Source organism: Hemibagrus wyckioides, linkage group LG12 (genome assembly GCF_019097595.1).
Source record: "Hemibagrus wyckioides isolate EC202008001 linkage group LG12, SWU_Hwy_1.0, whole genome shotgun sequence".
Taxonomy (NCBI): Eukaryota; Metazoa; Chordata; class Actinopteri; order Siluriformes; family Bagridae; genus Hemibagrus; species Hemibagrus wyckioides.
Window position 1 is genome coordinate 1,480,555 of NC_080721.1, and position 25,495 is coordinate 1,506,049.

The 25,495-nt window shown below is 42.6% G+C and overlaps 2 protein-coding genes across 3 annotated transcripts; one reads left to right on the forward strand and one right to left on the reverse strand.

Moving 5' to 3' along the window:
- Positions 1 to 202: 202 nt before the first annotated feature.
- Positions 203 to 3,089, forward strand: dpm3 (dolichyl-phosphate mannosyltransferase subunit 3, regulatory). 2 transcript variants are annotated; one of them, XM_058405352.1, is made up of 2 exons: positions 203 to 343; positions 1,961 to 3,089. In XM_058405352.1, exon 2 carries the CDS (start codon positions 1,993 to 1,995, stop codon positions 2,269 to 2,271), a length of 279 nt encoding a protein of 92 aa, XP_058261335.1. In that variant the 5' UTR covers positions 203 to 343; positions 1,961 to 1,992; the 3' UTR covers positions 2,272 to 3,089. The 2 variants fall into 2 exon arrangements, with proteins under 2 accessions (XP_058261335.1, XP_058261336.1); XM_058405353.1 differs by lacking the exon at positions 203 to 343 and adding an exon at positions 1,373 to 1,855.
- An 8,584-nt stretch (positions 3,090 to 11,673) lies between these two features.
- On the reverse strand, positions 11,674 to 24,452 carry efna1a (ephrin-A1a). The gene is made up of 5 exons (XM_058405174.1): positions 24,152 to 24,452; positions 14,040 to 14,335; positions 13,277 to 13,342; positions 13,120 to 13,197; positions 11,674 to 13,020 (listed from the first exon to the last, which is right to left on the reverse strand). The coding sequence occupies exons 1-5, from the start codon at positions 24,253 to 24,255 to the stop codon at positions 12,899 to 12,901; spliced, it is 666 nt and encodes a 221-aa protein (XP_058261157.1). The 5' UTR covers positions 24,256 to 24,452; the 3' UTR covers positions 11,674 to 12,898.
- Positions 24,453 to 25,495: the final 1,043 nt, after the last annotated feature.

A 25,495-nucleotide genomic window follows, 5' to 3' on the forward strand; every position in this document is an offset into this window, starting at 1 on the left:
ATATCTTTCATACAGTTTGCATACAGTTACATTTAAATTAATTTGTGGCATATAATTGGACCATAATACAAAAAAGGTACGTATAAAGAATGGTACAGTTTAGTACCCTTTTTTCCGAGTGTATGGCAATGGAAGGTAGTTAGAATGATATCGTGATGCAGTTTATTTAAAAACAGCATAACAACATAAACTATATATATAGTTAATTTTGTTATAGTAGGAGGAATCGGAGCAGGAGCTGTAACCGTCTTCGGCTAAAGCGCACTACGATTCCCAGTAGTCTCCGCGAGTCTTTGACGTCATAACTCTGCGCGCACTGTACAAGTGGTGAGCTGGCTTTAAGGTAAGAGGATAATTAGCTATAGATTATATTCAGGAATGGTTTAATATATGTATTGTCGCCGTTAGTTAGCTAGTTACTGTTAGCTGTCCAACATCTTTAGGATTTTTATTTAAACAACAGCCATTTTGTTCCCTGGGATTCAGCTGATCGCGTCTTTTTGCAGATAAGAGCAGTTAGCATGTTGCTAGCCAAAATATGAAGAAACTTGCGCCTGTTGAAGTGATTAAACACCGAGTATTTTATATATCATTACGACATAAAGTTTAAAAAAAATCCTTTAGATTATTCATCCCAAAGCGCTTTGATGATATTACGTGAGATTTAACTTTTATTGTGATCGTGTGGAGTATAAATACAAAGCCAGCCAAGCAGTTAGCATCTGAACAGAAACGCAGATAACAAACACACCGGTCTCATCAGGTAACATGGGAGTAAAGTGACAAAACGGTGCATATGTCATGATTTACGCTTTAAAGCCCAAAGTTTGTGCACCCCTGACCATCAGACTCTCATGTGGTGTTGGAGCGAGGCTGTGGGGATTTCTGTTCATTCATTTGAATGAATTGATGCTTAATTGTCTGAAATATGCTCTGAGACAAGCCCGAGATATTTACACGTTTTATTCTGCCCCATAAAATACACCAGGAATGCGACACTCGCAGCTAATTATTATAAAGTCAGTTGTTAACAAGTAGCTTGACAGGACTACAGAGGTTGTCGCGGACTTTAAACGTCATCACGCCGTCACAGGAAAAACTCATCCATTACATTTTCGTTGTGTTTATATTAAATAACGTGCTCTTACAGACTTCGAAACTTTTCATTCATTCATCCAGATTGATCCACAAACAAAGAGCACAGTGGATCTTTACAAGACAACATGGTTTTAAATAAAGATCCGGACGCTTTAGTGGTAATGACGCTGAAATCATGCGACTGTGCGTGGTGTAGTTCGTTTATAGTTTTTTTTTTTTTTTTTACTTCTGTTGATTGTATTTAGGCTTAAGAATTTTTAAAAAGTTGTTTGTGAAAATTAATTTGATAAAGAAAACAACAACGTAAGGATCCGACTCTGCCTGCAGGAACACATCATCCCTGCAGCTCTCTGACGTCATACTGGGGCAGGTCTGGGCTTCTTAGGTTCGTTGAAGGGTAACTGTAAAGCTACACTAAAGACAGCATTCTAAATAGTTTGAGCAAAAGTTTGAGGAAGATCCTGATATGGGTGTGATGGGCAGGGGTGCACATACTTTTGGCCATATAGTTATGAGTAAATGTGAGTCCAGAGAGATGGTTGAATGTAAATCCAGGACTGGACAGTAGACTTGAACATACAGTAGGTGCTAAATGGAAAGGTATTTAAGTCGACATGTTATTAGTTCTGCTGCTAGTGTACTTCATTAACCATGAAACTGAAAGGAGCAGTGAGTACGGCGCTGAGGAACACAGTGAGTAGGATAGTGAGTTATAACTGAGGAATATAGGTCTGGAGCTGCACTGGACGTTTAACTGGTATTGTCTCAAGCCTGTTTTTTTTCTTCTTCCTGTAATCCTGATCATTAGAAACGTGTAATTCCTTAAAGCCTTGTAGGACAATCTTGTCTTTTTTCCTCTTAGGTTCTCCTTTGATTTCTCCAAACTTCTTCATCATGACCAAACTTCTGGAGTGGCTTCTGGGCGTGTCACTGGTTGCTGTTGCCTGGGGACTGGTGACCTTTGACCTTCTTGGCTTGCAGCTGCCTGCCGTGTACAAGGAAGTGGCTTGGCCGATGCCGGTGTACCTGCTGGTGGTGTTTGGTTGTTATTCTCTGGCAACTGTGGGGTACAGAGTAGCCATGTTTAATGACTGTGAAGAAGCAGCCCGAGAACTGAAGGCCCAGATACAAGAGGCTAAAGAGGACTTGAAGAAGAAGGGTCTGAAGATGTGACGACTTTGCTGGACCATGTCTCTAACTCAGATATGCTTGTTTTTTGTCTCTGTGACTTTTTTTTTTTCCTATTTGTTATACACTGGTGAGATCAGAGTGGAAGCCGGAAGTGTTCTAAAACATCGAGACCTGAAATCAGATGTAGATTTTTTTGTGAATTTTCCTTTCCTCTGCATCTCATTATAATTATAATTATATAAACAAATGTCTAGAACGTGGTGTACTGGAACTGACTTCCACACAGAGACGTCTCTGTAATTATTTTTTTTTATCGTATTTTTGGTGCCCCAGAAGAATGAGAAGTCGGAGTCAGACTGACTGACAGCGTGGTTGCACAGCGTCACGCTTGTGCGAGATAACCGTGGCGTAGCCCGGCTCTGACGGCGCCCCGTACAGGGTTGATTTTTAACAAGCTTGATAATAGGATACTGTTGTTCTAGAAATACACACACTGCGGCACAGGAATGTCTGCAGCCGACAAGTCAGAGCCGTGTTACTGTTTTGAGTTACTGCAACCGATTGTGTAATCCGTCAGCGTGAAAAAGTGACTGTATTCACAAAGCATCTTAAAATGGGAGCGCCGATTTCGGATCGTCGGTCTTAGTGTATGTGGTGAAGGGAACCGCATCCAGTCGCTGAAATCTTTTACGACTATTAACTCTTGTGTCAGAGTCCTGATTTCTCTCGTGTTCGGTTTTATTTGTGTTCACTCTGTAGAATGTGTCGCTTCTGTAAAATCTTACTGTTAAATTTCCATATGTTCCATACATTGTGTTACATCAAGTCCAGATGTATAATACAGATTATTTTCCCTGAGATGTTTGACTGACTCGATTGAAACCTTTGTCCGAGTTGGTTGTCCTCACTCGATTGGAGATCTTTCTGTCTGTTTGTCTGTCTGTCTGTCTGTCTGACAGTCTGACACAAACCGTCTCAGAAAGGCACAACAAAAATACACGAGCGAGAACTCGAGCGGAGCAGGGCGATATGGAAATTCCAGAATATGATCCACGTCCATGCGCTGGCTCTTAAAGCGCTAATCCCGAAGCCACTAAATGCACACGAGTGCACTATATTTACACAAGGCTGAATTAATCTGATGTTTTTGGCCAGCTAGACTCCCTTTCACTCACTGCACTTAAAATGGATTCGGAGGGGCCTCATTTTCTAGCCCCCCCATGGAGGAGTACGCAGTCAACAAGCTCATTACGGGGTGCTAAACCACTTTAGTACACTTTAGTACACAGTGGAATGAGTCACAGGCCCCTCCCACTGAGCGACTCCACCCGAGGGCTGATTGGCTGACTCAGAAAGGTCTCGTTTTAGACCAAATGCTGACAAGGCGTTGTAGTCTCCAGAGAACCGAGTGCAGGCAGTAAGCAGATTTTGAGCTGATTTATTATATCCACATGGGTTTGTGGTTCTTCAAATGAACCTCTGTGTTTTAGTCGGATTTTAAACCTGACTGATAAAATCTGTCACAAAAAGTGTTATGAAAGAATAATGCAGCTATGTAAACATAAACCTCCTTCACAATACCCATGTTGGACTTCAGATTGTTTGTTTTCCCTTAAAATGGAACAAAATGCATTTGTGTAGAAGTTTAAATGATACTAGTGTTTTGTTTTTATTTCCTTTACTCTAACAAGAGTTTGTTTCTATTTCCATGCGATCAGAATTTAGACACAAATGTAGGCTTTATTTTTGTCACATATCCATTACAACACACTCAGACTCTTATTCCTTCACATATTCCAGCTTTTGGAGGTTGGGGTCAGAGCACGATGTTGCAAAGGGCTTTGTTCAGTGGCCCAAGGCTTGAACCCTAACCTTCTGAGCAAGGTTAACCACTAGAGCTACCACTCCCCCCAATGGCCCATTTTTTGGTTCGACACCACAACCATCTGCTTTATTGGGTCAAGCTGCCATAGTTGCATCCACTTCAGCTACAGGCCTTGCTCAGGGGCAGTGAGACTTGAACCCCAACCTTCTGATCAACAACCTTAACCATGTGAGCCACCACTGCCCCAGGTTAATGAAATGTAGCCATAAAGGGTTACGCCATACAGAAAGAATTCTCATTCATGTCCTTGTTCTTTTCCCATGGAAAAGAGTTGCTTCAGGCAGTTCGAGTGCATGTGAATTTGAGACGAAGCTTTTGTTCTGTCAGGAACAAAACTGGTTTTCTCCTATACTGGTTCTCCTATACTGGTTACTCCTATAAATATGTATACACATCTTATATGCGTTAGCTTAATACTAATAATGATTGTAAACTGTTGCCTTAAAACGCTACAAAGAAGACACACCCAACTTTATAGCCATTTAAGATGCTGAAAATCGGTTTCAACAAAAACGAAATGCCAAGAGAAGAATCATGCTGTGCCTCTGGCAAGTAAAAATCCCTGGATGTAATAAATAAACAGTTCGAGAACACCGTGTAGCGTTCTGCACAGCTGACATCTTAAACCTCCTCGCAAAGGCAAGCAGTTCAGGTAATATAAACCTTATTCTTTAAGCTGATTAGTGAAAACGTTTGCTAACATCTGTGAGCAAGGTGTGGAGCTCCGAGCACAAGAAGCAGAGCGCAAGCTGGAAAACACCACGGCTTTATCATTAAATCCTGGACCAAAAAAAAAATGCAGTTGCTGCCTGAGAGAACTTGCGAGATCTTTCTTAAGCTCAGTTTTCAAAGAGTGTTGTGATGAACTGTTTCAAACATCTAAAAATGTGCTCTTATATTGAGTCCTCTATCAGATGCTATTAGAAACAAAAGTGCAAAAGCGATTGTTTATAGAATTATTAAGTTTTATAGATTCCTGGTCCATTTGTAGTAAAGTTTTACAAGAGTTTTAATAGTTCAGTAGATTCATCAACCTCAACTTTATTTACTGATCTTCAGTAATGCTGAACAACACTGAGCTCCAGGGTAGAACATACAGCTTAGATTAGACTCTGTGAGTGTATTTTTGGGACACAATTCAGTCACACAGACACACACACACACTCTACATACACACTTAGGGGCAGTTTAGCCTGGTCAGGAGGTGAGAGAAAAACAGGAAACCCAGAGGAATCCCATATGGAGACGAGGGAGAATATGAGAAACTCCATACACACAAACTGGAGCTCAGGGTTGAACCAGCTACCCTCAAGCTGTGAGCAGCAACATTACCTGCTGTAGCACTGAGCCACCAAATAGTAAAAATGTCATTTAGTAGTGTTGGTTTCTTTTATGCAGTTAATCATAAATGGAAATTTGTTAAATAGCAAATGTCCAGAATTAGCAAACCTCCATAATGGATCACTTCATTTCCAAAAAAACTCCACAAAACAACTTCATTTTCAATTTAATGGTTTTATATTTGTATAGAACATTTAGCAATGGACGTTGTCTCATTTAGCAGCCTTATCCAGAGCGACCTTCAGTGTCTTATAGTCACTTTAGAAAGGTGAGAAGGTTAATACTGGATCCGGATGATGGAAGGAACACAATTCCCAGAATGACCAGAAAGATGTCCTCTTTGTGCTCTTCCTGCACTGAACCCAGGTGTAACCTGGCTAGAATATCTATCTGCTACAACAAGCTACAACAGTATTGTGTCCACTGCTGGGATCATCGGTCTTGTAGGCTACTTGGGGGCCACAAACACCACTCTAGACAGCCACTGGTCCAAAAACCATAGTATCTTAAACATCAGGGGCTGAAGGATAAGACTTGGAATGGAGCCATGCTGAACTGTGTTCTGGTTCCTGCAGATCCTGCATTAAAACACTGATGCGTGTACAAACCAGCTTACAACGACTTGCTGGAACACATGCAGCAGATTGACTCGCATCATAGTCTTTCACACAGTCTTTACGATCATGTAGAAGAGCACACTCCCAACTTGGTGCTATGAGCTTCACAGGAGCATCTAGTTGAATAGAGTAGTGCTTGCAAGCTGCTGGAAATTGATCCGGATTCATTTCCACACACTGCAGAAGCCCGTGTCGACCATGGCAGTTCAGATGTTGGTCCACTGTCAGATTGGAAATGTCTACCAGATGCGGCTTCAGACCAAGCCAGTAACGAATGAACACATCAGTTTCCTTCTAGGATGAATATAATGTTGGATTGTGGGATTTTGTTTTTGGCTCTGTTCCTGAAATACATGCTATGGTATGTTCCGAGTCCAATAAGAAAAAGTCGCAGTAGACGTGACTGACTTGGAAAAAAAAGGACGTGAAACTTAAATCTTTTTCGTTTTCTCGACTCCTGATCAGGAAGTTCTTCTTCTGTTGTGTTTCTAGAGCTTACAGGTGGAAGAGCTTTAAATAGCCCAAAGACACAGAGCCTAGTATAAAACATTCTGAAGAAACTTGGAGAACTGAGAAAGCTACACACAAAAAAAGCTAAGAGTTTTATATACAGTGAGTTTGGATCAGGTTCAGGTTCTGGTTCTGGTTCCGGTTACACTAATCCATAATGGCGAATATATTTAAGGAAATATTGATTCAATAAATATTCAAGTCCTCGACTAAGGCACTTCAGCTTGAGCTCAGATGCATCCTGTTTGCTTTGATTATCTTGAGATGTTTCCAGAACTTGTCTGAAGTCCACCAGTGGCAACATCAAGCGATTGATCATGATTTGAAAAGACACGCATCTGTGTGTAGAAGATCCCACCATTCACAGTGCTTGTTGATCCAAAACCCAAGAAACTCTCCCTAATCCTCCATGATCAAACTGTGCTGAGACATAAATCTGGGCAAGGGTAAAAAAAAAAACAACAAAAAAACAAAACCATTTCTAAATCTTTAAATGTTCCCATGAGCCCAGAAGGCTCCAGTATTATGAAATGGAAGTTTGGAGTCAACGGGACTTTTCCAAGTGATCATCCAGTCAAGCTCAGTGCCCAGATTCAAAGTGCTTCAGTCAGGGGGGTGACCAGGAACTCGAACAGAGCTTCAGAGAGATGGGAGAACCTGCTGGAAGGGTAACCACCTCAGAAATTCAGCAATCAGGTCTTGGGGGAGGGTCTAGACAGGAGCCAATCCTGAGACAGAAATTGAAATCTGTTCATCAACTGAGTGGCAGGGAGGAGAAACATGGTCAGAATCGAGGGAAGGATGAAGGAAGAGTATCTCTTGAACGATATTGAAGGTTCACCTTTCATCACGACACTGACCTGATTAACAGAGCTACAGCGATGCTGGAGTGGCTTCAAGTCTCAGGAAGTCCTAGAGAGGTTCTTTAGCATCCTTTTGATGACACTACATACCTGATTACAGAAACAAGTCGTTTGTTTGTTTGTTTGTTTGTTTGATTGTTTTTTCAGATTTTTTTCATTGCCGTCTCCTGGAACGTCCTTGGAGAAATGTACAGATCAGATCTCAGGTGTTTCTGTAGCTCATCTTCGGTCCAGCCAAGACTGCATGTAGTGAAATAATACAACCACCTCACATCACCTACATCCTTCTGATATGGCATTTTTCTTTAAAGATTGAATCATTTCCTGTTGTGCAGATGAAGGAAGCAGGCCACATGACTAATAGAACCTGAATGTATTTGTCTTGTTCTCTTGATCAAGAACACATGGTCAAATACCCTCATCATTTTTCAGGAGATCCTACTGCCAACTCTGACTCAAGAAACTCTTCTATAAAACTCTCGAGCCCCTGGGTTTCCAAAGCCTGGTATTTTCAGGCCACGTGTCAGTGTGATCATTTGGGTGTTTCCCGTCAAAGGACTCTTTCATATCTTTAAATACTACAACATGGTAAAAACCAAAGGTGTTAGCGGCCATGTTGTTGTTTTTTCCCCATTTCTGATGCTGTTGAGAATAAATAAAGTAAACTGCGCACTTTATTTATGTACCTTTTGGACCTGAACTCAAATGATTAATCTTAATATGTAGGTACAGATGTGCTGAGCTGAAGGAAAGAACCGGAGTAACATGAGGAAACTAAAACATGCTGAAAAACCAAAAAAAGTCATGCTGATAGCAAAGAAACAGTCTGCAAAAAAATCTCTATCTGTTTTGCAGGAAGCTCAGGAAGGAAAGACTGCTTCTCTTTTTTTAGGCACTTGCACAGGAGACACATTTTTTTACTGTCCAAACACGGATTTAAAGATCTATCCATGTCCAGTCCTCCAAAAGTGGTTCCCTGGGACTGGATCAACTTTAATCTGCCTTTACAATGTTTAAAAAAATCTATGTAGTTTAGAGGAAACACTGGAGAAAAACATGAAACAAAAAACATTTATATAATATTCAGAAGTTTCTAGTTTTTTTAAGAAAATAAGAAATAAAATCTTAAAGCTGGAATAAGTAGACTAGAAATAACCAATAATCTCATATTTGGTATATTTCTGTCTTTTTTCTTTCTTTCTATCTTGATTTATTTTTTTTTCTTCATTTATTTTTCTTTCTTTCTTTCTTTCTTTCTTTCTTTCTTTCTTTCTTTCTTTCTTTCTTTCTTTCTTTCTTTCTTTCTTTCTTTCTTTCTTTCTTATTATTATTATGTGTTATTCTACTTTCAGATCATTCTTTCTTTTTTCTAAAGAAATAAATGATTAAAACTGGTAAAATGACCTGTTTATAAAGCCAGACTATTTCAAGAATTTTAAAAGAATCTAGAAATAAGTTCAATAATCTGACATTCAGTATAGATAAATTGGATTATATATGATTTTTTCTTCATAAATAAAGACTATAGTGATGTTTAGCCTTTTCTAGCAGGAGTGTAAAATCACCTGGAGACCTTGCCCTCTCAGTACTCCTCTCTTCCCTCAGTACTCCTCTCTTCCCTCAGTACTCCTCTCTTCCCTCAGCACTCCTCTCTTCCCTCAGCACTCCTCTCTTCCCTCAGTACTCCTCTCTTCCCTCAGTACTCCTCTCTTCCCTCAGCACTCCTCTCTTCCCTCAGCACTCCTCTCTTCCCTCAGTACTCCTCTCTTCCCTCAGCACTCCTCTCTTCCCTCAGTACTCCTCTCTTCCCTCAGTACTCCTCTCTGCTCCCTCAGTACTCCTCTCTTCCCTCAGTACTCCTCTCTTCCCTCAGTACTCCTCTCTTCCCTCAGTACTCCTCTCTTCCCTCAGTACTCCTCTCTCCCCTCAGCACTCTTCTCTTTCCTCAGCACTCTTCTCTTCCCTCAGTACTCCTCTCTTCCCTCAGTACTCCTCTCTGCTCCCTCAGTACTCCTCTCTTCCCTCAGTACTCCTCTCTTCCCTCAGTACTCCTCTCTGCTCCCTCAGCACTCCTCTCTTCCCTCAGTACTCCTCTCTTCCCTCAGCACTCCTCTCTTCCCTCAGTACTCCTCTCTCCCCTCAGCACTCCTCTCTCCCCTCAGCACTCTTCTCTTTCCTCAGCACTCTTCTCTTTCCTCAGCACTCTTCTCTTCCCTCAGTACTCCTCTCTTCCCTCAGCACTCCTGTCTGCTCCCTCACTTCTTTCTCTCTCCTCTCTCCCACTCATGGTGTTTAAAGAGAGTTTCTGCACTGATGAGCTCTCTGTCACCTCTGAACCTGTCCGGTGTCTTCAGCGGAGGTCAGTGGGGTGAAAACGTGTGTGATTTACGGTCACAGGGCCATTGTTTTGAAAGCACACGGGATGGAGAGAGAGAGGGACGGCGTGACAGCTGTTTTTACAGACACAGTCATTAAAAAAAAGACAGAGGCCTCTGGAGATGAGCAAGAGGAAGGGTGGAACAATGGAGATGGAGAAAGAGAGGGAGAGAGAGGGAGAGGGAGAGAGAGGGAGGGAGAGGGAGTCGAAACAAAAACAGGGTGAAAAGGCAGGACAGGAGCTGAGAGAGAAACAGGAAATGTAAAGAGACAGAAGGAGAACAAGCTGGAGCGGGAATAGAAGTGAATAGAAATAAGTTATACACACACACACACACACACACACACACACACACACACACACTGCCTACTAAAGCCAGAGAGAGAGGAACATGACTTTCTTTCTTTCTCTCTCTCTCTCTTCTTTCTTTCCTTCCTTCTTTCTCTTTCTTTCCTTCCTTCTTTCTTTCTTTCTTTCTTTCTCTCCTTCCTTCATTCTTTTCTTTCTCTCCTTCCTTCTTTCTTTTCTTTTTTTCCTTCCTTCCTTCTTTCTTTTCTTCCTTCTTTTCTTTCTTTCTTTCTTTCTTTCTTTCTTTCTTTCTTTCTTTCTTTCTTTCTTTCTTTCTTTCCTTCCTTCTTTCCTTCATTCTTTTCTTTCTCTCCTTCCTTCTTTCTTTTTTTTTCCTTCCTTCCTTATTTCTTTTCCTTCCTTCCTTCTTTTCTTTCTTTCCTTTCTTCTTTTCTTTCTCTTTCTTTCTTTCTTTCTTTCTTTCTTTCTTTCTTTCCTTCCTCATTCTTTTTTTTCTCTCCTTCCTTCTTTCTCTTTCTTTCCTTCCTTTCTTTCTTTCCTTTCTCTCCTTCCTTCTTTCTTTTCTTTCTCTTTTTTCCTTCCTTCCTTCTTTTTCTTCTTTCTTTCCTTCCTTCTTTCTCTCTTTCCTTCCTTCCTTCTTTCTTTTCTTTCTCTTTCTTTCCTTCCTTCTTTTTATTTCTCTTTTTTTTCTTCCTTCTTTCTTTTCTTTCTTCCTTCCTTCCCCTTTCTTTCCTTCCTTTCCTTTCTCTCCTTCCTTCCTTCTTTTTCTTCTCTTTCTTTCCTTCCTTCTTTCTCTCTTTCCTTCCTTCCTTCTTTCTTTTCTTCCTTCTTTTTCTTTCTCTTTTTTTCCTTCCTTCTTTCCCTTTCTTTCCTTCCTTCTTTCCTTCCTTTCCTTTCTCTCCTTCCTTCTTTCTTTTCTTTCTCTTTTTTCCTTCCTTCCTTCTTTTTCTTCTCTTTCTTTCCTTCCTTCTTTCTCTCTTTCCTTCCTTCTTTCTTTTCTTTCCTTCCTTCTTTTTCTTTCTCTTTTTTTCCTTCCTTCTTTCTTTTCTTTCTTCCTTCCTTTCTTTCCCTTTCCTTCCTTCCTTCTTTCTTTCCTTCCTTCCTTCAAAAAAAGACAGCAGTAATAAACATGTTCCAAAAATAAGATTTATTTCACATAAGAATTTCACATGTACATTATTTACCAAAGGTCATGTTTTTTTATATATATAGTCATCTATATGTACATAATATACATTTTACACAGAACACAATACAACACCGGGGTTCGAGGGGGAGATCAGAGCGACCGAGTCGACCGACTCTTTTTGGAGTCAGGTTCATCAGTTGTGCATGCAGTGAGTCAGAGTTTAGCTACATCAGCTCACATGACTCTGTGTTTTTGGTTTGTGGTTAACTGTATTATTACGTGTGTACATACATTATATATATAAAATGCAGATGAAATTAGCTTAATAATGCGAGTTTATTCATATTCAATAACTGTAAAACATTTGTTCATGTCTGTCAGTGCTCTTAATGTTATGGCTGATGGTGTGGATGTATTATTATTATTATTATTATTATTATTATTATTATTATTATTATTATTATTATTAACTGATGTCAGAAACTCCAGAGATATGAAATCAGTTTGATGACCAGAAGAGAAAAAAGCAGAAAGGCTTTTACACTCCACTAATAATGAACAGGCTGGGGACAGGCTAAACTAGCAAACTCTCAATCCTCTCTCTCTCGCTCGCTCGCGCTCTCTCTCTCTCACACACACACACTCGCTCGTTCGCTCTCACATTCTCTCTCTCTAACACACACACTCGCTTGCTCGCTCGTTCGTTCGCTCTCACGTTCTCTCTCTCTCACACTTGCGCGCTCTCTCTCTCTCACACTCGCTCGCTCTCTCTCTCACACTCGCTCGCTCGTTCGCTCTCACATTCTCTCTCTCTCACACTCGCTCGCTCTCTCTCTCGCTCTCTCTCACACTCGCTCTCTCGTTCGCTCTCACATTCTCTCTCTCACACTCGCTCGCTCTCTCTCTCGCGCTCTCTCACACTCGCTCTCTCTCTCTGCTTTTTTCTTTTTTTTGTTTCACAAAGTATAAACTGGATCTTTTGCTCTTTATACACAACTATTCATTCAACAGCAGACTTAATAACTTAAGATCTCTTCAAATAAAACATGTACAACAACAAAACAGGTTGTGTGTGAATGAATGAATGCTACAATACGTGTATGGCACATCTGTAGTGTGTGTGTGTGTGTGTGTGAGATAGTAAATCATACAATTCCAGTTGATTTGGTCAACTAAAAACAGCTTGTGCTTCTTTACTGCTACATGAAGAAATAACTTGAAAACAACAACAAAACCCTCGCAGGCTTTAGTGATGAGTTCTGTGATCTTTGGTTCATTAGATTCTGCTCTGTGTCCTTTACACACTTACAGAATGTTGCCTTGGTTTGGTCAAAGAGCCCACAACACTGAATCCTCATCGTTTATCGTCCCTCCAACTACAGAGCGCTTTTACTTAAGGTTGGTGAAAAAGTATGCTTTGAGCAAAAAAAACATCTCTCTTCACATAAAGCATCCTTTCAGGAAGCAGATTAGGAGAGCGACTTTGGTGTCTCTGAAAACCAAAACAGCATCAGACGGCTCTTCTGTTCCTTCCCCCAGTGGCCAGCGCTGGGTTTCTGAGAGCTCCTTCTGGGTGTTTTGATGGACACATGCCGCCTTCATCTCATTCTTGGACCACTGTAGTGCTTTAAAATGTTCTTACTGTAAAACCAGCAGTAGTAATAAAGGGAGCAGGATTGTAAGGACGGTCCAAAATACTGGTCTGACTGCGGAGTTTGTTCGAGTACTTTTCTGAACATCTGGCATCACGACCGGTTCGTCTGTGAAAATAAGAGGGCAGAAAAAAATACCTTCTTATTCATATCCCTTCATCCACAGCCTGTGTTTCTTTTTAACATTAGCATTAAAGTCATTTCTACCTGCTGGTAAGCGGTTCGAGGTCGTGTGCACGCCTCCTCCGCTTCCTTTCCCCGGTCCGACTCTGGCCTCTTGCGATCCTAAACACAGAATAGAAACAAGTTACAAATCAATCCTTCACAACATGTAGCATGGCAGTTCTGCTTAGGTGATCCTCACCATCGTTAGCCACGACGTCCACTCGCAGCTTCAGGCACTCCTGTCCATGGTGGTGCAGCGGTTTGGCTGTTTGAGAGGCAGAAAAGAAAAAAAGAAAAGGATTAAAGTGGGAAAGAAACTAATGGTGTAATCGGGTTTCTTTAAATTCTAAGCTTGACCATCTGGACATGTAAACAATCTGTCACGCCTTCAATTATAGCCTTGTGTGGTCTAATCCTCCATGTCTCATTGTGAAAGATCCTTAAAGTGCAGCTGGTATTAATGATAAACAAGACTAAATTATTCCACTGAATAAAGGTTGAGCCTCAAAGATCCAGGGGACTTTTTTTTTTTTTTTTACTGAAGAACGATCCCAAAGCTCAAACCTAACGCCTGGTATTTAATGTGTGTGGCTCACAGTGCAGCCGAAACGACACGTAGCCCAGAGTGTGGACTCGCATGACAAATCCGGGGACCTATTCATTACTGATGGGCTGAAAGGACACATGGACTTGACTCATGCGCACAGAATTCTTTTCTGGAAGCTCACGGTGCCATAAATGTAAAATTGGGCCTTCATGGGTGTGGACTGCGTGATGTAGTCCTACACTGACGAAAAGAAACTAAGCCTCTGACATGTGCACCATGCAAACGTCTGCCAGTTTCCCAAGCAACTCTTCCTGCACTGGATTACGCTCAGCGTTACGTCGTGTCTGATTTAAATACAGATTCAGCAGTAACAAACGAGGAAATGATTATAATAACAGCTTCATTCATGACTCACAGATATAGTAGTAGCTCTGGCCAGGACGGAACTCCTTGCCCAGGGTAAAGGGTGTGAACCGTTGGAACTTCTCTGAGAACTTTTCTGGCGCGTGCGGAGCAAACGGCTGACCGCACTCCCAGCGCATCTGCTCGTAGGACTGCGGCCTGCACGCTGCGTAGTCCTCGCGCTCCACCATGTACAGCACGTAGCGCTCGGCCTCCTGAGACGGCACCGTGCCCAGGGGGTAATGTGGACACACGATGTCCAGGTAGTCGTTCAGATGCACCTCCACCGTGTAGCTGTCCTCCTGAAACCTGAAACAGGCACAAGACGGGTCAGCCGATATGCAGTGAGCCAGCAGAGCTGGACGATACAGCAGATGCTCCAGGTTCCCCAGCAGGATAAGTGCTGTAAAGAATTAATAGATAAATAGATGGACGGACGAATGAAACATTTATTTTAAATCTGGATGGATGGATGTAGGGAAGGAGGGACAGGCGGAGGGGGGTATGGACGGAGGGACGGACGGACAGGTGATACACTTATTTTATATCTAGATGGATGGATGGAGGGACGATACATTTATTTTAAATTTGGATGGATGGAGGGATGGATGGATTTATTATAAATCTATTTTGTTAGCAGTTGAAACAGAATGTTGATTATATTTGGGTCATGTGACCCAGCCCTGACACAAACATCAAAAAATATTCAAATGAAGTTAGGTTCAGTTCTAATCAACAATTAATTCAGCAACACCACAGAGATGTAAAAACTTCGTAAAAAACATCGTTAAAACATCGTACAACAAACCAATCACAGAGAAAGTTAAAGCACACAGGGCCCCGTGTTATTGTGTAGTTGGTCTAAACATAGAGCTGAATATGTTTTTAATACGCTGTGGAAGAGCCGGACAGAGTCACCTTGTGATCATCGTCACGTTTCTACACAAGCTCCTGTAAGGCTCCTGACCTGCAGTGTGGCGTAATGACCGCTTCACACACCTCGGCACTGATCACGAGAGGGGTGTGTGAGGAGCCCTGGGAAATCAACAAGGACTGGAGAGGGAACAATGACCCAGTGGACACAAAAAAATCAAAACCATTGAAAGGAGAACGATGGGGTGAGTGTGTGTGTGTGTGTTCTTCTTACACCCCACAGGAAGTTGTTTGCGTCAAGATATTAGAATGCAGTCAGAATACATTTTCTACAGAAAGAGGACAATCGACAATCTACACATTCACCCACAGGGAAATTTCCTGTCACACACACACACACACACACACACACACAGAAAAAGAGAAAAGAGAGAGGGAAAGAGACAGACAGACTGCATTAATACACAAACTTTTTGAGGCATTAACACAGTTTGAAAGGGAAAGGAGGAACCCGCCCTGAACCTGGAGGAATAAATGTGTGTTCTGTCTGCAGCTCATTACACACACACACACACACACACACACACACACACACCCTCCCACCCTCGGTTCTGGCAGAAGGAGAGAGCCAAGACAGGCTGAGTGTCTGATCTCGACTCCTTTCCTCTCGTCTGTCCTCCCTCACTGCACTCCTCCACCAGCCTTCCTGCTCTACTGACTCTCTCTCTCTTTCCCAGAACTACATTCCAGTGAGAGAAAGAATGTGTGTGTGTGTGTGTGTGTGTGTGTGTGTGTGTGTGTTTGTTTAAAGCCCATGACAAGAAATACTGTAACTTCAGGCCAAATCCCAGTACTGCATCAACACTGTCCCAGAACTCCAGCACCTGCAGGTGATCATTACTCAGTAACTCACTCACTCACACACACACAAACACACACACACGTTTCTGCAAAAGCTCAAAACACTTGCACAAAATGTGGACATGGGCATGAAGTGTGTAACCCCAGCACTTTATACAATCACACAACAGACTGCTATCATATGTGTACATGTTGATGTGTATAGACCTGCATCTTGATTGTGTATTGATTGTGTGTATAAACCTGCAGCAGTGTGTGTACCCACCAGTTTAATTGTGTAGTGTGTGTGTGTATTTACCTGCAGTTTGATTATGTAGTGTGTGTTGGATAAACTATCTAATCAACTAGTTAGGTTGTCTATCTGACTTGTTGACTGACCAATGCTGTCCACATGGTGCATCACCCACAGTGATGTCCCTTCACTCTGCTTTAGTTATATGATCCATACAGTAACTGTGAGTCCAGCATCACACTGGTGTTTCACACATCCTTCTATCTGATAGTAGAGTAGCACTTCATCCATCTCTTCATCCCTGCATCAATCACCATGTTTAACTCTCCTGCTCCTGTGATTTCTCTCACACACTGTTTCTGATCCCTGAACAACAGTCAGCAACCTGTCTCTGCTGATCACATCCCCTAAACACACTGTAGGGTCCACCATGAACCCCTCTCTCTGTGCTGTGGCATGGGATAAAAGGATTAAGAGAGAGACAGAGACAGAGAGAAGTGAAGTGAGAGATATTTTTGGATTAGGTTTTTCAAATAGTTACATACATGTTAAAATATTTGTCCTAAGATTTGGATTAAAAATCTCACACACACACACACACACACACTATTAAAGGTCATGATTAAAAGCTGTCTGCAGTATGGTCGCAATGTGGTCATTAAAAGAGGGTCGGAGGGAGAGCAATTAAAACACAAAGCAGTGCATTAAAGTGACCCCAGAGGGGGGGCGATTATGTCGCTCCACCCCGAGCCCTGAGGACTGGGGGGGGGGTGTGTGGGATGGGGGTCGACTCCTGTGTAAGGGGTCAGAGGCTCTTCTTTGGCCTAGTGAGTGTCCTCTGGAGTTTTACAGTTACTTTATCAATGGGTTTATTCACACAGCAAAAGCTTTCACTCTCCGGCTTTAACGCCTCCGCTTTCTGCACACAACACAACCCTCAGAGAGTGACTTACCCCTGTCATCGCTCATTAACTGCCACTGTGCTCTCTCTCTCTCTCTCTCTCTCTCTCTCTCTCTTTTCTCTCCTTTTACAACAAAGCTCAATATGATTAGAAACAAACCAATTCCTCTTTTTCTACAATCACTCCACAATTTGTCCTTCAGCTTTAGTTCAAATCTTTAAAGTAAAGACTCAACAAGCCGAGACTGATTAGTCAAACGGGTGTGTGCTAATGAATCACCCGCGCGATTACTGTGTAGCACTTGTGTTTGGCGGTTTGGTGAAGTTTATGATTATTTGTTTATTGGAAGCTAAGGTTTTTGTGCTGATGTCCTTTTGGGCTTGGTGTTGGAGTCTCTATTGATGTCCACCCCCTCTCTCTGTCCATCCACCTCTTTTCCTCTCTACTAACTGGAATGTGAAGTTTTCTGGGGGAAGGGAAAGAGGAGCGAGTGGTGAAAGGTGGAGGAAATGCAGTGAGTCAGCAGCTGAGATTCAAACACACACACACACACACACACACACACACACACGAAACTGAGTAATACACACGTTATTTGTTCCCGATTATTCACGATTTACGGTTCAAACTTTTCCCCTCTTCCAGACAGACTTGAGTACATCTGAAATCTGGCTCATGATCACACGACACCGGCTCTGTACGATATTAAATCCAGGATTTGGATCCACTTCTGATCTTTTATGCCTGAATTCTGTCCCACACCTGTTACTTAAATGTCCGACATCCTCCGATGTTCTCCTTCCACCTCCATCGCTATTTAATCAGTCCTCCAGCTTCAGTGCAAATGTTTTCTGTCTGAACTTTTGCTGCTGGCTTCAGCATTCTGGATGACTGGTCAGGAATGTTGCAAGGCCGGATAATCGGCCACTCTGTGCAGCCGGATTACAGAACCCGGGCTTCAGAGGTGGCCACACGGTCCTATTCATCCGCAGCAGACCCTGCCTAATGCAGAGCGAACGAGAGAGCAAGAGAGAGAGAGAGAGAGAGAGAGAGAGAGAAAAGCTTGGGGGGCCCAGGGACAGATCCCCGATTGTTCCACAGCCAGATCATTATAGACAAGCCCCCCACATCCCCCCCCTCTAGGAAAAAAATAGGTGGACAGACTGTTTTGGTAAGTGCTCAGGATGAATGAGGAAAAAGAGAGAGAGAGAGAGAAGCAGATGCTTTATTAGAAAGATTAAAGAACAAAAAAAGAAAGCAAAGCTTTGCAAAAAAAAAACCTGTATATTGTTCCATGCCAAAAAAACGAAAGCACTTGAGCCAAAACTGTGCTGCTTTGAAGTATTCCAGAGTGTTACACATGTGCATGAGAGTGAGGAAGAGTGATGGAGAGGAGGGGAGAGAGAGAGAGAGAGAGAGAGAGAGAGAAGAAAAGGAAAGTTGAGAGAGGCTTTGATACGCCGCAATGGGCCTCGTCTCCGGCTCAGGACAGACTCACGCTTTCATCCCATCCATCCATCCGTCTCTGTGCCTTCTCCTCTCCCTCCCTGTGTGTGTGTGTGTGTGTGTGTGTGTGTGTGTGTGTGTTCAGTGTTCAATAAGCCTGCTTGATCCCCTCACTCTGAGCTTCTCCTCCCCCACTCATAAGCCCTCTCTCCACCAATCACAGGCCAGATGACTGGAATGCAAGGCATGCTGGTTAGTGTCCCGTGTCTGCGCGTGCTGGTGCTGCCCATTCTGCTGCCATGGCGACCCAGTTCGCCCCTTTAAAAGATAAGATCGTCAACCAGTATAGGCCATCTTTTTTTTCCATTCCACCTTTCCTCATCAATCTCTTGCTTTCCCCTTGATCACCTCCTGTCTCCTTTCTCTCTGGAAAGTTTTCTCCTTTGTCTGCCCTTCGTGAGAGAATGACTGAACACTTTCCTCTATCGATTGGATTCCGTGATAAAGATGTTAGCATTCTTTGCACATTGAACTGCAAAACGCTCGACGTCCACAGGTGGGAATAGAATACGCTTTTGTAACCCGATCACAGCAAACCAGTGAAAGAAATCCTTCTGTGTTTTCAAGCCTGGTTCTTCCTGTTTTGCTCAGTTCTCAGGACATTGGGGTTAATATAAAACCTGCCACGTAATTAACGAAGAAAAATACACAAGTCCGAGGTTTGGGCTGGGAGCGGACGTGTTTGTGTCACACGAGTTCATTTTTTTTCTCAGCAAGGTAGAAGTTTTGCTGCATTCCTTTAGATGTTGTAACTCCTGAATTTCAACAATCTAATGAATGCAACCCCTACTCCTGGACTTTGGATGGTCTCCGCAACCCCGAGTTCAGCAGGTGACCTCACAGTAACACGGCTTCTTACAGCATTCACCCAAATATACCACGATTAGTTTCGGTCATGTTTTCCTCCACTTTTTATATCCAATGCACGGAGGTTAGCAGAGCTCAGACTTCTCAGAAGTTCTGAAGTAAGCATCACACCGTACCTGGAACACGACCCGTACGAACAGTTCCGTCTGCTGAAGAGCTTTTCTTCCGACACCGAGACCTGATCTGCCCCGGTTCTCTCCTCCTTCTCTATAGGTTTTTACCTTTCGGAGTTGCCCTTGGTCATGGTAGCGTAATGCAGTAATATAATCCAGGAACATGTGCTGTTGCCACAAGTCTACCAAAAACTCCCCCTTCATAAATCCTGGCTTGTTTTTTAATGCCACTCTTTACACACAGGAGGCAAAGATCTATCAACTTTAAGGACTTGAAGAAGATGCAGGAAAGAGAAAAGGAAACCGAATTAATGGTGTTATTGATTATCCATGATTAACTGTGTAGAAGTCGACTCCTTAGAAGACAGTCAACAGGAGATGGAGAGCTGTAACCCACAATTACAAAGAAGAGAATTTGCACTCTCACACACACACACTCACTCACGCACTCGCTCTCAGCCAAGAAACACTCGACCACTTGAGACTGTCCTGCAAATAACACAACCACTGTTTCTCCCTCTCACACACACACACACACCTGTAAAGACACTAAAACATGAACAACAATATGACTGATTGCAAATGAATAGGTGTGTGTGTGTGTGTGTGTGTGTGTGTGTGTGTGTGTGTGAGTGAGAGAGAGAGAGAGAGAGGAAGTCTTTAAAGTTAATGTTCATAGAAACTCAAAACATTTAAGTGTGTTATATTCTGTGTGTGTGTGTGTGTGTAACAGAGAAAGCTCAAATTGCGGGAAGTTTACCGGAGTTCCCAGCCTTTAGGAATGTGTGAATAACTGTAGAGTGTGAGGCAGATTTCGTTTAAGAAGCAGACTTCTTGCGTGCACAAGAGTGTGAGAAAGGTATTGTTTACGACATGTACAGGATGTGCCATTTTCCCGGGAAAAGAGCTGGGCAGGAAACACACACTCAGCAGAGGAACACGCCGTCTTGCTCTATCTCACACACACAGTTGCTCTGCAGCCCTTTTCCCTGATTTACTATTTCCTATCTGCTATCAGATGGATAGCGGTGATGTGGTGGGAGCGATATCAAATCTTACATAACGTCTGGTCATAATAACCACGGTGATGGACACCTCTGTGAGGGACACTCACCAGATCACAGACAGACAGACAGACGGTAAGAAAAAAAAACAGTGGAAGCCCTGTGTGTGTGTTTGTAAATCTGAAGAACAGATTTCGAAAGAGAAAGAAAAATGTTAAAGCTTTAGAAAGCACCAGCAAGTGGCTGAGAGAAAGAAAAGCACGAGACAAGGCAGAAGAAAAGAACGAAAGAAGAACAGTTCAGGAGGTGATGAAAAGGAGTGCGTACTGAAAGAGGGTTACAGCTGCCAAGAGTGATAAAAGAGCAAGGTGGAGAGGCAGAGAGAGAGAGAGAGAGAGAGAGAGAGAGAGAGAAAGAGAGAGAGAGAAATCACATATTTTACATTCAATTCCCTTCATACAGAGAGTGAAAGGAAAAAAGGCAAATAAAGAAGAGAAAAGAGGAAAAAGAGGGAGTGAGAAGAAAAGAGAGAAAATGATGAAAGAGGGGTGAACTGAGGGGTAGCCCCACCATTCAGAGACCACCAGAGAGGCAGCGAGAGTGACAATACATCGATGGAGTAAATGGCACTTCATCACTCACTCAACCCCCCTGACGCACCTCCCCACTCCCCCCACAGTGACAGACGGACAGCATGAACTGGACCGTCTCTCTTCTCAAATTTAAAAAAAAATTGTGTGCCCTCTGGACTGCCTTTGTTAAAATACTTCACTAAGCGCCTTTCAGGGCTGATTAATCCGTGTAAAGAGTTCTATTCTGAGAGCAAAACGAAACAAATCGAGGGGACAAGCGTCACTGAACGGAGGACAGAGTCGGACATGATGGAGGGAAACAGTTAAAGGAGAAGGAGAAGAAAGTCTGAACTTTGTGCCAATAAGCCAAGTGGTGCCATGGGCATGCAGCCAAGGGTGAGACGGAGGTGTGGAAGAAGGAGAGAGAGAGAGAGAAAGAGAAAGAGAGGGAGGGAGAGAGAAAGAGAAATAGAGAAAGAGAGTGAGAGGAAGGGAGGGAGGGAGGGAGAAAGAGAAATGGAGAAAGAGAGTGAGAGGAAGGGAGGGAGAGAGAGAGAGAGAGAGATTATTTCAATACCATGCAAAAGCAAAAAAGCAAAAAATGAAAATGAAAAATCAGGATGAATTTATTGAAATATTCATTTAGTTGTCTAGCTGCATGTCACCACACACACACACACACACTAATATTACATTCATACTGATGATCCTAAGGTCAGTGAGCGAGTCCACTATGAACAGGAAGTTGGGTTAATGTGTCAAAGACAGTGAACGACGGAATACAAGCTTTCCTTCTGACACTCCCCACACACACACACACACACACACACACACACACACAGATGTGCAACATTAACAGACACAAGCAGGGGCAGGTATAAACACATCAGCTCAGTTTGTTTCTTGGAACTGGACACATAACTGTACATGCATGTGCCGACACACACACACACCTTTAGTCTAGCAAAAAAAAAAAAAAAAAAGAAAGACACCCAGCAACTTGATCTTTACACAAATTGAATTATTGGTTAAAGGCATCTGCAGCACACAGTTTAACCGTGATTGGAGGGGGATGTGTGTGTGTGTGTTGGGGGGCAGAAAGGGGGGTGCTGGGGTAGAAAAGGATTAAAGGGTTTGTGGTGAGATGAGAATGTCAAACTAGTTTGCAGTAAGTAAAGAAAAATACACACACCAAAAAAAAAATGCAGCAAATGCATTTTTCCCAGAGTTTCTTTTTTTTCTCTGATTATAGGATCAGACCAGAGCGAGAGAGACAGAGCAAGAGAGACAGAGCGAGAGAGACAGAGAGAGAGAGACAGAATGGAGAATGAGTTAGCCATGATAAACAATAACAAAAATAGCGAGCATTACTTGCTATTTATGCAGAATTGGCTTCTTTTGTTCGGTTCCACACATACACTGAAATATGTTCGAGACAGACAGAGAGGCTGAGAGAGACAGAGAGAGAGAGAGAGAGAGACAGAGAGACAGAGAGAGAGAGAGAGAGAGAGAGAGAGAGAAACTTTTCAGAACTTTCTGTCTTTCTGGCGTCTCGACTCCTACATTACGCTGGCTCTAATTCCTCCGTTGTGAGTAGTTGTGCCTACGGCCTCAGAGTCAGGTTACTCTAAATCACAGGTGTCAACGCCAGGTCCCAGGGGGCCTTTCACAGATTAGTGGCCCCTTTCTTCTAAAGCACCACAACTCACAAAAGGTGTTTGGGGCAATGCTGGAAAACTGGTTGATTGTTGTGTTAAATCCTGATCACATACAGAATCCAGCAGCTACAATGATGAACCTTCATCAGGCTGGAACATGAACGAGCTGACCACATTTTATTCGTGAAGCCATGCTCGTTTTGTGAAGTAGTACTCAGACCCCACCTCTTCCCCTTCGTCCCCGGGGACCACTAGTCTCGCTTGAGAGATTTTCACTAAAAAAAAAGAAAAACATCCCACAATCTTAAGATTTCTGAGATTGTTGAATGAAGTTAGAAGAAAGGCCACTGCTGCTGACCACATCCCACACCATATGCTTTTCATATCCTCTTCTACCCCCTTCCAGGTGAATTCCTATGCATTAAAAGAAATTTAAAATAGCCTACCTGCTTCGACCGGGATGCAGAAAACTAAACGGAAAACTGGGATGAGGATTGAGGAGGTGAGCTAGTTAACGCTGATCTAAAACAGGGTCATCAGTCTGCAGTCTGAACTGCTTACGCATTCTGTCTCTGTTCACACATCTGATTTAACTTGTCAGATCATGATTAAAGGCTTTAGGGAGCTGACTCTTAAAAGGAGTGAAGAGAGAGACAAAAAAAACACAACAATCACTGCCAGACTATCTGAGGCTGACATTCCCGATCAAAGAATGCAGTCTAAACCGCATACTATTGTACTACACAGTGTCAAATCACACTGTTTACAGCAAGCAGCAGGACGTATGGCATGTAACCCAAGAGCTGACAGCTTGACCAGTGCCCTGTCCATTAGACTTTAGACACTGGGACTAGTTAGAAGGAGAGGTTACGTGGTTTAGAAGCAGATTCAGAGCAGAGATTTCCCAGCTCAGAGTTATAATACTCTTTACATACCTGACCCACTGGATTATTAACAAGAGCAGAGAAACAGCAGTGTGGTCAGTGCTGGGAAATAATGGATCATGTGAATTATACAAGTTAAATACTGAAGTCACGGAAACGTGTTGGCACGGCAGAAACCCATGTCCGTGTCGCAATACATCATCTCATTACATGAAGACGAACACACACACACACACACACACATTCCCCCAAAAAACAAGCTACAAGATCACACCAGCTCACCAAAACGACTTAAGAAAGAGTCCAAAAAACCTGCCATTAAAATCAGTTCCATCCATCACACAGGGTCTCAGGGAACCTGAAGTCTATCTCAGGAAACTCGGGGTACGGGTACAAGTATACATACACACACACACACACACACACACACACACACACACACACACACACACACACACACAAACAGAAAATTTGGGGATTGGAGACAGCCTACTACTCATTTCTTTGGACTAAGGGAGGAAACCCCTGGAGTGTGAGGAGAACATTGAAGCTCCACTAGTTTTTTTCTTTCTTTCTTATTTTATTTTATTTGTTATTTTTAAAAAAAATCAAAGCTACCAAGTTCTAAAAGCGTGAAGAATATAAATACTCACTTTGGGTTGGTGCTATTCCAGAAAACGCTGTGTCTCTCTGCTCTGGACAGTGAAACGCACACGCTGGACAGTGAGACGGACAGGAGAACCAAAGCCAAATCCATCGCCAAATCTGGAACCCACAATTCAGATGAGACTAAATGCTCTCCCTGGAGACGCTCGAGTACTCTTCGGCTATTTAATTTCCAGTCTTCAGTGAGTAACAAACACGATCAGGTCCGAAAGTTTGGTAGAAACGGACATTATTTCACAGCTCTAAGGTCAGAGAACACAGAGACGCGCAGCTCAATGAAATCCGGCAGCGCCTCCAGTCCCATGTTAAAGCGAGCAGTTCTGCCTCGCCACGCCCATACTGTTCAGCTGACCAATCAGCAAAAAGCGCATATGACCAAACGCCTGAGCGTACCAAATGCGCCTACTAGAGAATAAATACATTCTTTATATATATATATATATATATAAATATAAATAAGCACGTCAGCTTGGATAGCGCGGTGGTTGATCAAAATATTTCCCAAAACTTATTTCTCAGCACTTAATGGCGGAAATGTTTGATCAGGAATGTTCGGCTGATTGAAGAAGATGCTTCAGTGAGCTGAAAGTCATCACACTGTTGTTTACAGGTCTGTGTCGTGTGTAGTGGTCAGTAACAGGTCTGTGTCGTGTGTAGTGGTCAGTAACAGGTCTGTGTCGTGTGTAGTGGTCAGTAACAGGTCTGTGTCGTGTGTAGTGGTCAGTAACAGGTCTGTGTCGTGTGTAGTGGTCAGTAACAGGTCTGTGTCGTGTGTAGTGGTCAGTAACAAGCTGTAAGCCTTCATCATCTGCTCTCATTCCACAAACAGCGATCATTAAAGACCCAAAAACTCCGCCGCCTTCATCAGCGTTAATAGGCTGTGCTAAATCTAATTACCGCCTAGCTGAAGTAACTAGAGTCTTGTGTTTATACAGCTAATTGTGTGTGTGTGTGTGTGTGTGTGTGTGTGTGTGTGTGAGTGAGAGAGTTTACAGCTTTGTTATTTCTCTGATTAATCATTCACAAAAGTACAGACATTACTAATCCTTCTAATCAAACATTCATATCACTTTCATGTTAATTTGCGTATGCTGAGCAAAAGAGTCAATAAGGAGCATCTGCATTTAAAGCTCACTGTGTTATTGCAACAATATTATTTGTGTAGTTTGTCATAAAAATACATTTTAGAATATATAAATATACACCAATCAGGCATAACATTATGACCACCTGCCTAATATCGTGTTGGTCCCCCTTTTGCTGATAAAACAGCCCTGACCCGTCCTGCACTGTGTATTCTGACCCCTTTCTATCAGAACCAGCATTAACTT

What these genes read in the sequence shown, in the direction of transcription:
- dpm3 (XM_058405352.1), top strand. Translation starts at nt 1,993, where the DNA reads ATGACCAAACTTCTGGAGTGGCTTCTGGGCGTGTCACTGGTTGCTGTT.
- efna1a (XM_058405174.1), bottom strand. Translation starts at nt 24,255, where the DNA reads ATGGATTTGGCTTTGGTTCTCCTGTCCGTCTCACTGTCCAGCGTGTGC. An exon ending in GGACGTCGTGGCTAACGATG is followed by an intron (nt 13,198 to 13,276) that starts GTGAGGATCACC and finishes TTCTGTGTTTAG; the next exon opens with GATCGCAAGAGGCCAGAGTC. An exon ending in CTCGAACCGCTTACCAGCAG is followed by an intron (nt 13,021 to 13,119) that starts GTAGAAATGACT and finishes TTATTTTCACAG; the next exon opens with ACGAACCGGTCGTGATGCCA.